This window comes from Ammodytes marinus, assembly GCF_949987685.1.
Source record: "Ammodytes marinus genome assembly, chromosome: 7".
NCBI lineage: Eukaryota > Metazoa > Chordata > Actinopteri > Uranoscopiformes > Ammodytidae > Ammodytes > Ammodytes marinus.
This window is the reverse complement of record NC_137211.1, coordinates 27,646,081-27,663,430: the sequence shown is the minus strand read 5'-3', so window position 1 is coordinate 27,663,430 and position 17,350 is coordinate 27,646,081. Positions and strand designations below refer to the sequence as shown.

Sequence of the window (17,350 nt, the reverse complement as noted above, 5' to 3'; positions counted from 1 at the left end):
CCAGGATTTTAGTATTTAGTTTTTTTTAATAGTGCAGACATCTGCATAGGCAGCCTGAATGGAAAAGTCTGATACTGCGTGTGAAGAAAGCTAAGGTCACCCCTATGACTTATAGCTGTGAAGTGAAGATGGCCGGCGCACAAACCCCACAGTTAATTTGTGCTAATAAAATATGTGTAGTTAATTTTTACAAGGCCTTCTTCAATTCTTCAATATTGCATTGTTTTACAACCTTGAATTAAAGCGTATTAATGCAGCTATAATCAAAAGAAAAGACTATTATATAATTGAAAACAAATCTATGCCAACTGATCTATTGAAGTACCAATATATTTATTTCACCTCTTGGAGAATTAATGTGGTAGCTGAATAAGGAACCAAATGTTCTTCTAGTGGATATGTATTTGAGTTCCCACTGAATTTCATTAACTACATAATGAGAAGCAAGATCATTTTGAACACAAAACCACCACCATATACTGTCGTGGAACATTTAACCTATGTTGGACAGAAGACATGCAGAGGTTATAGTTTGTTGGTGTTGCACCGAACAGGACAAAACTAAATCTAACTCCAACCTGACACGCACCTGATTGAAAGAGGTCTCTTTGAGGGTCTGTGGTCCCCTCTCCATCATGGCATGTAGCGGCTCAAGCACAGCGAACATGCCTTTGACGTTGCGCTCGCCAAAGTAAAGACGTGACGCCTCTTCAAGGCCCTCGTGCCACATCTCGTGCCACAGGATGGCCACTCGAATGAGCTCCTCACTCACCTGGATGACGACAAACAATGATACCATCAGAATGTTGTCTGACATTGCCCATAAAAAAATCTGATTTATCTCTTATATCTACATTTATATTACCTCGGATTTTCAAAATGAAAAAACATATGACATTTTTATAGGGGTGGTAGGATGGCCTAGAGAAAAGGGGGCCGACCAGTAACCATGAGCTCGCTGGTTTAATCCCCAGCTCCGAACATGAGGGTGTTATTTGTAAAACTAGTGGTGGCTGGTATTGCATCTATAGTGCCCACCATCTCTACCATTGTGTCCTTGAGCAAGAGACTAAACACAATAAGAACTGCATGTGTGTGTTACAGGGCGGTTAGGAGGGGATAGCGAAGACGTAATTCTGATTACCGTGTGTGACAATACATGTGTTAATTTACAAATAAAGACTTTACTTAACTAACTTCACTCAAACCAAGTTTAAGTTTCAAAATGCCTCTACAGAAGACCACTCATTAGTGCACCTTAGATTAGAGAGGAGGTTTTCACATGTACACCAAACAGCAGTTACAGAAGCAGAAGTTTAGATTTCCTGATTCCGACTTGGGCACATTTTTAATGCTGCACCTTTCCTTTTTTGTTTGGGACCAACGATTTAACTTTGCCTAAAACTGATCCACAGTTACTGTATACAGAGAGAATAAATATATAATTAGATGCTATGGTAAAATCTTGGTACCATGATGGCCTGCTGGACAAGAATGTTGCAGTGTTCACACATGTTCTTGAGGATCTTGTTAGCAGCATTGTGGCGGGCTGTGGTGGTGGACTTGGAGGCCACGGTCAGAGGATAGATCAAAGCCTGGAGGTGAACAGAGAACAATCAAACCATCACTGACAGAACTGCTTCACATTTACCTTAGGAGATGTCTTCTTGGTTCAGTTTTACATTGTAAAATACACGTTACTTACTTGGGGATGATACCGTCCAATGTCTGTTAGCAGCTGGTGGATGAGGCGACCCACCAGGGCTCGAGGGGTGTCGATTCGAGCTATGAGCTGAGGGATGACCTACAGACAGAGAGAAAGAGACAATGGAATTAAAACGAAAGTAACTTGAGTTTAGCTCAGCCGCAGTCAGAGTGTATTCAGTCCATGAGTAAAAGCTGTGGAACTGCACTGGCCGCCGCAGCTATGTAACTATGGCGACATTGTAGCAGCGGGACACATTGACAAGATTCTTCACTCTTGCCCAGGTGACTACTGTATACATAGCAGTTTATTTCTCGCCCAATCAACAGACTGCATCTGTAGCTCCACACTTTAGGGACCCTTTGGGACAACTTGGTACCCCAACTAGGGTGACATTTATAGGTACGGCATGGTTCGCTTATTTTGTGCCCTTCCCAACTTTTGACAGTGGAACTCAAACCGAACTGTACCAAATTGAACTGCACTGCCCAGTTGAAACAAGGCTTTAAGTCCGATTTTTTTTAAATTGAGGAGCCTCATTGTTCTTCTTTTACTCTTCCCAAAAGGTGCAGACAAGTTTTGTGTGTGTATGCATGTATTACCTGTAGCCACGTGTCTATTTGAATGGTCTTGATGCCCTCCACCAGGGCTTCGTTGACTTCAGGCCAATGACCGTAGTCGAACCACAGAGTCAGAACCCTGAATAGTAGAAAACATAGATGACAAACATTAAATCTTGAACCTTTTCTCTCCTAGTTACTATTATCAACCACTAGAGGGGCTCCTATACCCACCCACACACACACAAACAAACACACACACACCATGGTGGGTGTCTATGTATATGGGTGATGTTTGTTTGCTTGAACCACTGGCCCATAGCGTGTTAGGTTCATTTAACCCACCTGAGCGTGTCCTGCAGGTTATTGCCCCGGGACAGGGAAATGGAGCGGAAGAACCCTTGGACAGCAGGCACTGTGTAGAGCAGCAGTGTTTTGGAGAGGTCCTGTGGAGGGACAGATCCCAGCACATACTTTTTCATGCGTGACAAAAAGAAGAAAAAAAAAGCATTATTGGAAAACATATTTTTTCTGTAGGTGTTGACTGTGCGTGGGGATGGGAAGTCAGGATAGTCACTATATGATTAAGTTTGAAATTCATAACAATCATTTTCTGGGGACAGCAAATAATGAGCCAAGAAAATACAAGAAATACATTTTATTCAAAGCTCCATTTGCAAACAGTGACAGGAAAAGGTCATTGACTTTATTGGATCATGTGACGCTAAGGCAATGCTCCACTTGTCCTCAGAAATGTGTTGATTTTGAAGTTGTGTTGTGTTTTTACATTTTTTTTTAATGTGGAGTCTGCGATAGTGGAAAAAGCTTGTTAACTTCTTGTCAAAATAAATGAATGTCTCCTCACGATCCTGCTACTTGTCTGTACTGTATGTGCTGTGAAAACAGTCCAGTGCTAATAGACAGCCTAGGCTGTAAATAGGTATGTAAAGAAAGGGTATTTCAACAAAAGGGCTCAGACCGACCCACAGTAGCTGGCAACAGAACTACCAATATAGACTTAGGTGTTTTTATTGCTATGAAAATACAGGTAACATGTGTTTTAAGTTGTACTGTAGCAGGTGTGACAATAAGCCTGTCAATATTTAAATAGGTGTGGAAGCTAAATCCTTTAAGGCCAAAGTATAAGCTGATCAGTAGCTTAGCCTATATCAATAGCATAGTTGCTAGCTCTGGTAGGTAGATCCGAGCAACTTTACATAGCTGGTTACAGAGCCTAGGCTGTGTATTAAGACCAGATTTTTTTTTCACCGCACACACTGTATGGACAGGTAGTAGATCGTGAGGAAATATTTACTGATTCTGATAACAAGCATTCTCCAAAATCACTGACTCCATTTAAGGGTACAATACACAGGGACAATCTTTATCTTATCTAAGTGCACAAATCAGGTCCCTTATTTGCAACTCAATTGCTTAAGTAGACACTTAAATAGGCTGAACCACTGCATAGGAAATGCAGAAAGTGCAGTGCTAATGTCTAGGTATCTTAACTAATGACTTCTACCTTGTGTGGACAGGGAGTGCATCACATATAGTAGAGTGCATGGAACAGAGGGTGTGACGAGGGTGTTTTTTTCTCTCAGTGTCTCTCACCTCATTGACCTTCTTCTGCCCCGGTGAGGGCACAGGACTGTGGTCGGTGCTCTCCACCTCACTGTCACTGTTGCTGGCTTCACTGGTGGCGCTGGCTCCGCTGGCGTGTCGCAGCTTCTTCTTATCGTCGCGCCCTGCGTTCTGGTGTTTGTAGTGCAGCACCGCCTCGAAATTCATCACCGCCCAGGCATGCCAGGCCTAGGAATAAGATGGTACACATTAGGTCAAAACTGGATTTCTAAAGAACTTGAAAATGACTTCCATTCGAATAGCGATGTATTTTTTTCCAGTTTACAGAGGGGGACAAAAGTCTCTCAGTTGGGCTATAATTGCTCTGATCCAACAATTTGAGTTTGATATTTGCTGAGTTTAGTGAACCAGCTATTATAGGTTGACAGCCGAAGGGAGTTAGTGAAGATGGATGGGCAGAGGGGTGCTCTACTGTATGTGGGTATAGTAGTGACATCTGGCATGGAAGAGAAAAAGCATATATATGCTCTCAGCTCTTCCATCACCTCATAAGAAAAAGCCGCACCACAAGTAAAACTATTTAGTGAGCAAAGATAAATCAGCGTTCCACAGGCAAAAAAACCAACAACTAAACAAACAAGTATTTAGTGACATGTTTGGTTGAAAGGATAATAAAAGCGGGTCAAAGGTTTTTCCTAATAACACCTCAGTGTCAGGCCAAAGCTCCAGGCAACACAGCTGGGATTTAACTGCGACCAGAGAGGAGTCAGAAGTGAAAGGTTAGAGTGGAGAGAGGGAGGGACTGACCTTGTACCAGTTGCGGTCATGCTCCGTGGAATGGCTGTAATACTGCAGTACTTTGGGGATGGTGCTCTCGTTGATGCCCTGCAAACTGAGCTGCCACTCGCCCAGCTTCAAAAAACATCTACGTGGAAGGAAGGGAGAGATAGGAAAGACATGTCAGATCGTTACTGCTTTACTTTCCAACTAAATATTATCTTGCATTGTTTACTACATTTTAAGAAGAACATTCTTAACCTAGTGTAGCATATACTGTAGATAGAACAGCCTCATTTGACCTAAAGGTGGAGTGTTTAAAAAAAATTGTTCTGTCAAAATCAGTTGAAATTTCCCCACAATCTGCCACCTGTCCGTACTGCGACTGTGCTGAAAAGTGTTAAAACACAGCCTAGGCTCTGTAGATGGGTATTAAAACAAAGTGTATATAAAACAAACATGTAGCCACCTGTTTTTAGAGCCTATGATGTGTATTAAGTGAAGCGTTTTCAGCACGCAAAAAGCATTCTCCAAAATCACTGACCGTACTTTTAACTCATATAAATTCCAACATTTATAAAACTGCATGCTAACAATTAAGTAGTGCCCAACCAATACAATTTCCTTTGGCATGCCCTTGAACTTTATTCTGTAAAATACCAAATGAATTAGTTTCTGGCATTAAAAGGAAACAAACAAAAGGATTGTTGGGGATAATTCAAAAAGAAATCTTCATGAGTTTATAACCGTGCTAATGTTGCCGTTTCTTATAAAGGAGTTGGCAATAACATTAAGTACAACCAGGGGCAGTCCATTAAAAAAAGGAGTGAGATAATACCACTTGGAAAATCCCGCAGGTATTTATCAAAAGTATTACTGTAATAGGCAGCAGTGCATTTATTCCCAGAAAGGGTTTTTTGGATTACACTCGTAGACTTTCAATTATCCTTTCATTTTACCCGACAGTGAGCTCTGTGGCATCCCCCAAGGAGGATTTAGCTCCATCTATCACTCCAAGAACACAGGTGCTTACAGGCAAAGAGTCAAGCATAGTTGTGTTTGGAGGGGCCAAGACAGACATATTATTATTATTCACATACACAACTAACAGTAAAGTAAGCAACTGGCACGGCACGCTATTGTTGACCCATCCACCAGCAGTCTAAATACTGTTTTCAGAGCGTATCCAATAAATCGTCTTGCTAGATTACGTAATTTCTTCTGAGTGCTTTTCCATGCGAGCGTACAGTTTGGGTTCATTGTTTGTGTGGATGCCAAACTGTCTCCGTAAACTGTTAACAGGTTGAAGAAGCAGAAGGGGGGTGGGGTGGGGTGGAGGTGGCGGGGGGCGGGGGGGAACGACAACATTGGAACAACATGTTTATGTGCACAGGAGACGCCAGGGTTATTGATCTTATGTAAAAAATTGACTGTGGATTCCTTAAGGGAGAGCGTTGAGGCATCCACTTGATTGTGCAGACGCGATTGCATTGACTGAGAAGTCCAGGTGTGCTCCATACCAGCACAGACGACCTGTATTCACGAAAAGTGTGTCAGCACGTCTGGCAAAAGAACCCGTCCCGACAGACACATTATACAGGTGTTTTTTACCCCCCTACCTTTTACATTCTTCAGTACAGCCACTGAAGTCACTGTCTAGAAGATGCCAAAAATTAAAGGAACGCTTCTGCCCCACAGTTGTCACGCTCGTGTTTTGTCTCCAATGATTTATGGGATGGGAGGGGGCACATGACTGCTGTGTGTTTGTGCACAAGCCTGGATGAGACGGCTATATGATTTACTGTACATAGGGATTATACCTGTCTGCTGCCAGGTCGTAGCTCTTGCTTGTTAAAGAGCTGTTTGACCTACACGATACACAGGAGCAGTCAGAGGTGGAATGTAACTAAGTACATTTACTCAAGTACTGTAATTAAGTACAGGTTTGTGGCACTTGTACTTTAAGTATTTTCTTTTCATGCTACTTTGTACTTCTACTCCACTACAATTCAGTGGGAAAGATATGTTTTACTCCACTATATTTATTTGATAAGTGAAGTTACTAGTTACTCTACGAATTAAAGGACTAGTTCAACATTGTGGGATTATATACTACTAATAGTAAATGAATCATATTTCCTTTATTTTCCTTCCCCGCACTTGAAACCAGCTAACATTGAAGGCAAAAGGAGAGCTGTAGATATCCCCCTCAAATATTCCCTTGAGCCAACGAGAGCAGGCAAACAACCTCTTTAAGACTTCGAAGTAATTCTCAGCAATTTCGGGGGGGGAATAAGAAACTTTTTCCATTTTCTAACCCGCTAAATGAGTGTCCGCAAACACGTGAGAGTTATATGAATGTCAAGCTTTTAAAATAAAAATCTGCTGATGTGTTGACAACTGTTTGAATCCCACTGCATCTTTTTTCCCCACCGCGAGCTAAGGTGATGGGAGTGGAACTGTGCCAATGCTGTGCCAAGAACTGTTCAGCTGAGGTGAAAGAAGCAAACCACTGGCACTGCGCAGGAGACACGTGGTCTGATATATCTGTAGACACTGTGCCATGCTTGGTGTGGGCTTGTGATAAGTAGCTGTGTGGGAGCTACTGCCAAAACAGAGATCCTTTGATTTAGAAGTGTGAAGTGAGACATTCACAGAATCGGGCCAGCTTTAAAAAAAAGAAAAGAAAAGACCGCAGGACATATGGAGTAGTAAAATGTGTTGAGGCATATTAGGTAATGCTCATGGAAAAGAAGGCAGAACGCATCGCACATGACCCGGTGTGTTTACAACACGAGGGGCAGAAAAATACATGAGGTTCTTTTTTCCTCGCATGTCGCTTTGTGTTTTTCTCCATTGTGCCGGAGCATGTGTATTGAGGTTGAGCCCAAAACATACCGAGAGACTTAATACAACCAATATTACCAACCGCATTCAAATGCGTGGTGACATTTTGGCATCACTTCTGGTGAATATGACTTTCCCTTAAGGAGCTTCACTTGTAATACTGTAAGAACAAAGAGACAAAACCACCAAGTGAAATCCATCTGTGCATCCATCTGAAGAGAGACAACTTCGCAAACTGCTCTGCATTTATGAATCAAATGAACCAATGCTAGCTGAGCACCTGTATTGGCAAAAGCTAAAAAACGGTTAGGTTGATTAATGGTTACATGTAGGCCTAATAAAACAAGATTAAACTGAAGGTGGAACCAGTGATTCTGGAAAATGCCTCCTCCAATGTCCGCTACCTGTCCATACTGTGTGTGAGCTGAAAAAAAATCCACTGTAAATACACAGACCAGGCTCTGTAAACAGGCATGTTGCTACCTAGGGGGAGCACCCCTTTGCTTAAATACCCTTTGTTTACATATCAGTTTACAGAGTCTAAGCTGTAAATTAACACCAGATTTATTTTCAGCTTACGCACAGTACATACTGTATAGATAGCAAGATTGTGGGGAGATATTTTCACTGAAATTTGCATTGAAACAAGCATTCTCCAGGATTGCTGACTCCACCTTTAAATATGAAGTTACATTTAAGTTTCAGCATGTCCTCCCTTCCTCCTGTCCATCTGGTAGCTGTATTGTACTTTAACCTTTCCTTCCATTGGTGACATTTCTATGGGAATTTGGCAGTTGAAGCAGCAGGTAAGCCTTTGAAGAAAATGTGAAATCTATACAACCTTTAAAATCTATCATGATTATACCAGATCGTTAACAGTAAAGATGTACTTAAATGTGTTCTTGTATTTTGAAAGATATTCTAATCAAACGATGCTGAAAGATTCCCTTAAGTTGAACTGGAAAGGTCAGGCAGTGTATGTCGACACTTGATATCCACCATATGCCTTTTATGACTTGTCATGGAAGGGAAAAGCACAGATGTTCATAATAACATTAACAATGGCTCTGTTGTATTCAAGTGTCGTCCTAGTAGAGCATGACAATGTGACAATGAGTCACAGGGACCCTGAGAGTCATTCATTATTATCATTATTTAAACTTTTTCCTAATGTGACATGGGGAAAATCTATTCGGAGGGAACAGGTTCATTGGGTTGTTGTGAGCCTCTGATACGTTGTTCATCTAGACAAAGACAGACCTGGCCATGAGTTTGTGGAGCTCCAGCTTGTGCTGTTGGTCTTCTGCTGCGATGGCGTGCTGCGCTTGCTGCTGCATCCCCTGGACAAAGTGCTGCATGTGCTGGAAGGCGTCGATCTGGAGAGAGACAAAAAGAATATCCTGACTGGCAAGTAAAGACTGTGTGTCATTGAAATAGAAAGATTTCTCTGTGGACCTTTCTGGAATCAGTTTGAAATAAATACAAAATGTCATTTACGATACAGTGAATGGACAGCACCAAATTGACTATAACACATATATTTGTATTTGCTATTAGTTATCATCATCTTACCGCTGCTAAAGAGCCCTCTATTCAGTCGATTGCAATAACTGAACCTAAGTTTAAGTTGGGACAATGACATGGCATTGTCTGATCTGAACAGCAGAGGCAGTCTGTACTACACGTCATGCAGCTTCAATAGATTTGAATGTATGACACTTTCCAATTCTATATCGTTAGCCTCATAGCATAATTGCCTAAATCATATTTACTCTACTCTACATCTACTTTTCGTTAGCCTAATAGCATAATTGCCTTAGTCATATTTGAAGGGTTATAGAGTAGGGTAAAGTAGGTGCAGAGTAGAGTAGATGTAGAATAGAGTAGATGTTGAGTAAAAGTAGACTAAATATGATTTAGGCAATTATGCAATGAGGCTAACGATATGTGGAAATTATTTTTTTTTTTAAATAGGACTTGGAGAAGGAATTGTTTGTATCAGAAACTGTTTTCAGGCTCTGATGTGAAAGTCTTGGCTTTACTTCTAATCCATTATCCTGGAACAGAGGCCCCTCCACTACTGCATGGTTTGTACTCGGTAGGACCCCAGTCATGGCAAGAAGTGTGATGAGTAACATACCGAGCTGACGTTCTCCACAGTTCCAACACATCGGAAACAGCGGATGCATCCTTTCCAGCTGTGTGTGTGTGTGTGTGTGTGCTTTTTCTTAAATTCAGTGCAGCTGGCCCTAGCAACAGCAACACTTATGCTCACACTTACCTAAGTCCCCTAATGAGACCTGCACTCTGGAGCCACAAACACTATTCAACACCTGGAAATAAGTGCGGGTGTGTTTATGTGTGTTTGGGGGGGCATATTTACTGTATTTGAATGAGTCAATTAGTGTGTGTGTGTGTGTGTGTGTGTGTGTGTGTGTGTGTGTGTGTGTGTGTGTGTGTGTGTGTGTGTGTGTGTGTGTGTGTGTGTGTGTGTGAGAGAGAGAGAGACAAATGTCAGAGCAGTTCAATCCCATGCAGCTCTTGTGATCTGTACTTTCAAATCTACATTTGAAGTGTTAGGTCACTACTGCTGGGAGTTTGGCAAGTGCTCTTGTGCTGGATGCTGAGCAACAGAAAGCACAAACTTTCTGAATAAATACAAACAACATTTATTAGTAACCTTATTGAGTGAGGCTTCATATCCTCCACTGTCGTCATGGATATGAAATGGGAATAACAAAAATGACATAACTTAACCTTCCGGCCATCTGCACCTACAGTACAACACATTATGTATTATCATAATTGTTAGTAAGACCTTGCCAGTTATTATAATATATACATTCAAATGTATTTATTCTAGTGTTTTAATTGTATTACAATCTGTTTTTTTCCTAATAAACCTATGCTTGATGTACTTCCAATTTCATGTCTTCTGATTGTTAAGGTCTGATGTAAAGCCTTTTTATGGTTATGTTTATCTAAAGTGTTACACAGTACTTCATTTTGTTTTCCTTCTTTGAACTTTATCAAAGCAGAATTACCTAGGAGTTGTTTTGATTGATTAATAAAGTTTGGCAATACCGTCACATGGCTGATATTGTATAGTCACCCTGTTAAGATGGATGCAATTTAACTTCCTCTTTACAGACGTAGTTTGTTGGTGTGAATGAATCTCAGGCTGTTTCCCTCACTATGTTAAATGATTTGGTGTGTGCTAGATGTGCTAGTTATTTAGGCTCTTCTTCCTATCTGAAACCTAATGATGCTTCTAAAGCCTATAAATCACATGCAAGTCCCCTTTCAAGCTGACATATTGCTCTTTGCCATACATCCTAAAATAAGTACCTTTTGTTATGGAGTCAAATGTCATGACAGACAGAAATGAGCTAAATGTAAATTGTAGGCTGTGGACTGGACCTACCTTGCGGGCACTCTTCCACATGTACTTCATATAAGCATAGGTGACATGTGGGTGGGCGGTGGGCAGCGGGTGGTCAAGTTGCTTGGATGGGTCCACGCCCAGAAGGAGCACCAGGGTCTTATGGGCCAGTGCCTGGAGAGAGAAAGAGGTCAACAGAGTCAAAATGGGCAAAATGAGTCACCAGAAGGTTTATCGTTTAAAAAGAACCCAGGCTGTGTCTAGGGGCCCCAAGACAATACAGAGCTTGATTAAACTTCTACCTTGATACAACAGAGGGAATGAGTAATGGAAGAGAGAGAGAGAGAGAGAAAAAAACACAATAGTTCAGAGCATGAGTAGGTACTTGTGTGTGTGTGTGTGTGTGTGTGTGTGTGTGTGTGTGTGTGTATTTGCATGAATGCAACAAAGAGTGTGTGTAGAAAGAAAATTGGCCGATTGTCTGCCATCCCCTTGCAATCAATTAGAACAACATTGAAGTAAAAGGTTGGAAAAGTAGACCCGCTACAATTTTGCAGATATGCAAGCTTCGGGTTTCTAAACAGTGTGATTAAGGCTTGCTGTGCTACTTTCATCCTGAAGTTGAATTTCATGGCTGGAGTTCACGGTTGCACTTAATTCCATCTGAGCTTGACTTCCCCCCTTTTTTTTTTCCATTTCACAAGAACTGATTTTAATCAAGCTTGATTTATTCCTCCTGAACGTTATGGGACGGCAATTAACTAAGGATGATCAGGGGTCAGATCAGGGAACACTGACGGGCCGGGCTTTGTACCAACATGTGGGTTGTATACTGACCAGGCGCCCGCTCTTGCCACAGAGGCTGGCATACTTCAGCCAGGTCCTCATGTCCTCGTGGGGGCTGATGACAAGCGATCTGACCATCAGGATCCTCTGCCAGTCCTCTACGATGCGCTGACATCCCTGGAGGAGCAAGAGAAAAAAAACAGACAGAAAAACAACAGACGGGTTGGGTTAAACGCATTGCTCCTTTTGTGACTCCCCTCAAAGAGAGGGTTGCTACTCGTTAAAGTCAATAGGAGGAACATCTGTGAGAGAGGGGTACAGCTGAAACCCTTGGGGGCTACTATTACTACCAGTGGTCCATCTTAAACGCGACCATGTGTGTGTGCGCACAGGTTCACGTGCCAGAGAGAACACACAGACACGCGGGGGCCTGTATTGATACATTAGAAGGTGCACATTAGCCGACTTCTTCTATTAAATATTCTCTTAACCCCATCGTTGACCTCTTCATTGTGTTGTTCTTAGGCAAGACAGACGAGGCACAGGAGTGAACCGAGCTCTGATGAAAAACGTATGTGCCGTATAATCCTCTCTGTCTGATTCAAATTTGAAATGATTTGACTGATAGGGGGGTAGGCAGACTAATGAAAACATTCCATGAAAAAGGACTCTGACTTTAGTAACTACATTATAATTACAAACACCCCTACAAGGAACTGTCATAATAATCCGTGTCAACGTGTAGGAACATATGAGGTGTTGAAACGTAACACAACTTACACGGTTTCAAAGATAACACAAATCATCTTTGTGTCAGAAGTACTTACTTCACAGCACAAGTCATTTTCATGAAGTGTAGACATTTTTTAACTGTGTTCCTTAAATGGCTGAAGTACTTTGGGACAAGTCTTTTAGTAAACTGAGAGCTAGAATTATTACAACAATTTCTGAGGTAGGCTTGACATTAAAGGATTATCCAGAGTGCAGGTGAAATCTGAAAGATTCAGTGATTAGAACAAAAACTAAGACAGCTAAGCCTTGGTTTAGCTACATGAAGTCACTGAGATCATTCTGCTGACATAAGGAAGTAGTTCGCCAACTGGACTGAAAGGAACCACCGGGTTTCACTGGGGCCCTAGCTCATAGACTGATACCTTTTATTTTAATACACACTAAAATAAGATGCCTTGAAGGCCCTGTAAACCCAAATCCTCAAAATCCTTCTAACTATGTAATGTGGGGAGTTAGTTGCATGAGAGAACGCATCTGAAAAGACTTAGGCATATTTATCAATCCAAATGAAAGATATTGTCATTTAAGTTTGATAGACTCTACAGAAGTTCAGTTTAGATGAGGGCTGGCTATATTCTGGTTCTCATTACACATTTAGTATTTAGAACCAATCACGGCAGCTCTCTGCCCGAACGTTCTATAAAGGCAATGACTGTTGCCATGGAGACTGTTTGATAAGGCCACACCCACAGACTTGTCAAAAGGTTTTAGACAATAAAAAATGGCTTTCATAATATTAATTACAATGTATATGCAAATAGATTTTTGAAAAAGCTTATTGAGATGCCCAACTTTCATATCATGTATTGATTTTTACTATTCTTAAACAGGTTTCCAGATGCTTCCATTTTTACCCAGTGTAAATTCCACGTTCTTCTCAATTTCAAAAGGAGGATAAACTGCTGCTTTCCATATATTTGAATTAGAAATACATACATGGATGGATGGAGGGAGCGTTTCTAAGTTAGCCAAAAAGGAAAAGTTTATATTGTCCAATTTGTTGGCCAATATGTGGGACTGGTCCAATAAAAGTGTGCGGTTAACTGTTGGTGCTTGTAGAGGAGCACAGGAAAACATTAGTAAAGCGAGACGAGAAATTGGACCTGATGCCCTCACCCAGGAGGAAAGTTAAAAATGTCTAATGAAGTGCATGAGACCCCAGAAAAAGTTCAGGTAACTAAAAGAACACCCACAGTTTTCATTTTAAAAATCTAAAAACAGGTTCTCACACGGATAGAAGTGCAACAGTTCCCCCTGGTACGTTTACCTACAAGCGATGGGGTGTAGTGTTTTCATATGCTCCTTCCTTTCCTAATCCTTTGATGAGGTAAAGACTGTTATAGGAGCAAAGAGAGCGGGTAACAGAGCAGGACAGTGACTCTCTGACAGATGTGTGAGGTCAGACTCCAATAAATCACTATAGGGAGAAAAAAACCCTGTCAGCCATCGCTGCCCCGGCTCTGGTGCTGCTATTACGGGCCCTGTCTGTTTGCTCAGGAAGACCCCTCTTGATCCTAAATACCTCCTCCAACCAACCTCCATATGTTATGAATGGAAAAAAGTTGAGAAGAACTAAAGTAACATTGTTTTGCATGGGTACTTGTGTGTGTGTGTGTGTGTGTGTGTGTGTGTGTGTGTGTGTGTGTGTGTGTGTGTGTGTGTGTGTGTGTGTGTGTGTGTGTGTGTGTGTGTGTGTGTGTGTGTGTGTGTGTGTGTGTGAGAGTGTGTGTGTGTGAGAGTGAGTGAGTGAGTGAGTGAGTGAGTGAGTGAGTGAGTGAGTGAGTGAGTGAGTGAGTGAGTGAGTGAGTGAGTGAGTGAGTGAGTGAGTGAGTGAGTGAGTGAGTGAGTGAGTGAGTGAGGGAGGCCTTGAAAACAGAAGACAGAAAGCTTGTCATTTGCAATACTGGCGGATGCAACTAACGTTCATGAGGCTTCTATAAAAGCTGCATGAACGCCAGTGATGCATTTTTAAAGTATTTCCGCTCAGGCAGGGGGCGGCAGTTGAGTAGGCGGTCCCTAATGTGGACAAAAGTCACATTGATGTTTCCACTACCATCTGAATGCGGACAAATCGGACACAAGCGACGTAAACCACCTGCGAATGTGGTTTTTGTGATCCGATCTCAATGCGTCTTGAGAGTGTTTTCACCTGTAGTTAGAGCTGTATTCATGTGATCAGATCACAAAAATCAGATGTTAAAGACAAGTGGAAACAGGGTCTGAGTGAGTGAGTGAGTGAGTGAGTGAAGGTTTCCATTCAAGATCTCTTTTTTTTAAATAAACTTACAATTATTAGAGTTGGGTGTATTTCTAACAGTGACAGTAGGTTGTACCAATTAACCAAGAACCAAAACCAAACAGTTTGGATGTCCAAATGAAAAAAATAAATAGTTTACTTCCCAACACTATAATGCACCAACTAATGGTTAAAGAACTTCGTACAACAAAATGTATTATTTTGTGACTAATGCTTTTACAATATAATAAATTCAAATCCACATTCATATTCTTAATCTGTTATATAAAAAAACATGCCTTTTTGTTTTTCTGACAAACAAGTTCCAGCATTATCTCCTGTGGACAGACTTCTGGACGAATTAAGTGTACTGGCATTTACACTGCGGTATTCAAAAGTCTTCGAGGAAACAGCAAAGTTCATTTTGAAAATAAGTATACCGTGCAGTTTCCAGACAGGTACAATCTTCCTAGGCTGCAGTTAAGATAATGGAAGACGCAACTTCTTGTTTTTTTTTTATGGGAGGCTTTTCAGAAAATGTCAGTCAGATTTGAGCAGTAGATGAGGGACAGGAATGCCAACAAGGACTGAGGGGTAAGCAGAATTATACATGCTGAATTAAACAGAGCAGCATGGATGCCATGGTACCAAGAGTCAGGAAATTGTGATCACAGATCTAAAGGCTTATCACTTTATCTGCCTGTCTTACATTCTTCCCCTCGACATGCACATACAAGGCCGAGGCCCTTTCAAACAATCACACGTTGATCCAGCTGTAAGGAGGCCAACATGGAAAAGATGAACTGGAGCAGAATTATCTTAGATCGGATGGCATTTTGTCTGAGAACTCCAAAGGACTTGGCAGACGGCAAGCTTTTTCCCCAACCCGCTTGTGGGTTTGTGGTTTCTTCTGCACGTCCGCCTGTCTCATTTAACAGCATGTGCAACACTGTAATTTACAATTAATGATGATAATAGTAGTAATCATGATCTGTCTCAGGATGTAGGAAGAGTTCGGATGGAAGTCCACCAAAATGAGCCACACTATTTGTTCAGGGCTTTGTTTTTCGAGGAAGCAAGGCCACCGTGTTGTTAAAAAAGAATCTTATTTGGTCACTTGTACACAGGTGAGTGGACAGTGTGCTATATCGGATTTATGAAGAAAAAAAAAAGGACTTGGACAATGTGCTGTACCTCCTGTGGCTAATTATTTTCTCTAAGGATGTGACTGAATTTGTGTAGAAAAAAAACATTTGGATTAGTTTAGTCTAGACCAGTTTGGGGCTGCATTAGGAGCACACAGCCCAAAATCTCTGTTTAGCTTCATCATAAGTCAAGCATCGTTAATCATTTCCAGAGCGACAACCGACTCTTTCGATATAAAAATAATCATTCAAATTTACAAGATGGTGTGTGTCTTTGCATATGTGTATGTATGCTGTCTCACTTGTAATGTTTCCCATTAGTAACAGCAGCCGTTCCAACATCTGCTTTACATTTGGAGTTGCACACGTGATTGTGTGTGTGTGCGTGTGTGTGTGTGTATGTCCATATGTCATGTGCAGTAGTTACCTGAAGCCTCTCCCACCATGTGTCCCTTATGATGTCCCTTCTCTCTGGCACCAGCTTGTACTGGATCACCTCCTCTAGCTCTGACAGCATCTGGCAAGACACCATGGCCTAGGAACAAAATCACACACACACACACACACACACACACACACACACACACACACACACATATATATTCTTAAAATTCTCACAATCGTTGCAAAATGTATATTTTCGCCAGATGGGTCCAAAGCGTCCTACTGTGCAATATATATATATATATTGAGCTTGTGAATTTATCAGAAACTGAAATGTAATACAGTAGATCTTCTTGTGTTGCATCTGTCCGAAAAAGGTTGGTCATCTCCACGCGCTGGCTTTGTTTACATCTGCCATTTGTAACAACATCCAGAATGCAGATGGCCGCTGTTTGTCATCAATCTTCATGGTGTACAGCTACAGTACATACATCGTAATCAAATGGCTTCCATGATAATGTTACTTGACATCTTGACTTAACATCTAGAGTATATGAGAGAAAGACTGCAGCTCTCAGGAATCCATCTCTGATTGGAAATGATGCTTAAATAATTCCACAGATATATGTAATAAAATATGAGGACGGAGCAGAGGAGAAACCGTTAAACGTTTATGCTTTTGACTTCTAAAGAAGCCAGATCAGTGACTTACACGTTTAGAAATCGTCACTTTCATAAAAATGTTCTTGCTGTGGTATAATCTTTCTGCACGTGAAATGCTATGAAAAATGAGATGGTCAACTGAAGCCAAGCATTCAATATTTTGGCAGTCTCAGAGGAACACTTACCCCATAGGCGCGACTGTAGCTCTCCCCAGCCATGGCTGTCAGCTCAGCATCCAGCAGGTCTCTGGCTTTGTCGATGCACTACATAGAAATACATTTATAGAGTGATGTGAAATTGGTAATGTGTCATAATCACTCATAAACAACGACAATTTAACAATTATTGTTAATTTTCTTTTTACAAGTGGTGGAGTTGTTACTGGTTTAAACCATGACTTGACTTAGGACACACTTGAACCCTGCTGTGCTTAAGCGTGGTTGTGCCCCCCTTCCTTCCTCCCTCGCTGGCCAGGCCCGGTCTGTACTC

At 41.4% G+C, this 17,350-nt stretch overlaps 1 protein-coding gene across 1 annotated transcript in view; it reads right to left on the bottom strand.

Annotated features, from left to right (window-relative positions):
* mtor (mechanistic target of rapamycin kinase) overlaps positions 1-17,350 on the bottom strand; it is a 97,203-nt gene that overhangs the window by 11,949 nt on the left and 67,904 nt on the right. Inside the window, exons 33-44 of the mRNA XM_080031882.1 lie at positions 17,047-17,124; positions 16,242-16,349; positions 11,693-11,818; positions 10,898-11,029; positions 8,734-8,849; positions 4,657-4,774; positions 3,880-4,077; positions 2,611-2,738; positions 2,308-2,404; positions 1,706-1,804; positions 1,473-1,595; positions 590-772 (exon numbers count right to left, since the gene is read on the bottom strand). Of these exons, the coding sequence (XP_079888008.1) occupies positions 590-772; positions 1,473-1,595; positions 1,706-1,804; positions 2,308-2,404; positions 2,611-2,738; positions 3,880-4,077; positions 4,657-4,774; positions 8,734-8,849; positions 10,898-11,029; positions 11,693-11,818; positions 16,242-16,349; positions 17,047-17,124 (1,506 nt within the window). The remainder of the gene's footprint in view (positions 1-589; positions 773-1,472; positions 1,596-1,705; positions 1,805-2,307; positions 2,405-2,610; positions 2,739-3,879; positions 4,078-4,656; positions 4,775-8,733; positions 8,850-10,897; positions 11,030-11,692; positions 11,819-16,241; positions 16,350-17,046; positions 17,125-17,350) is intronic.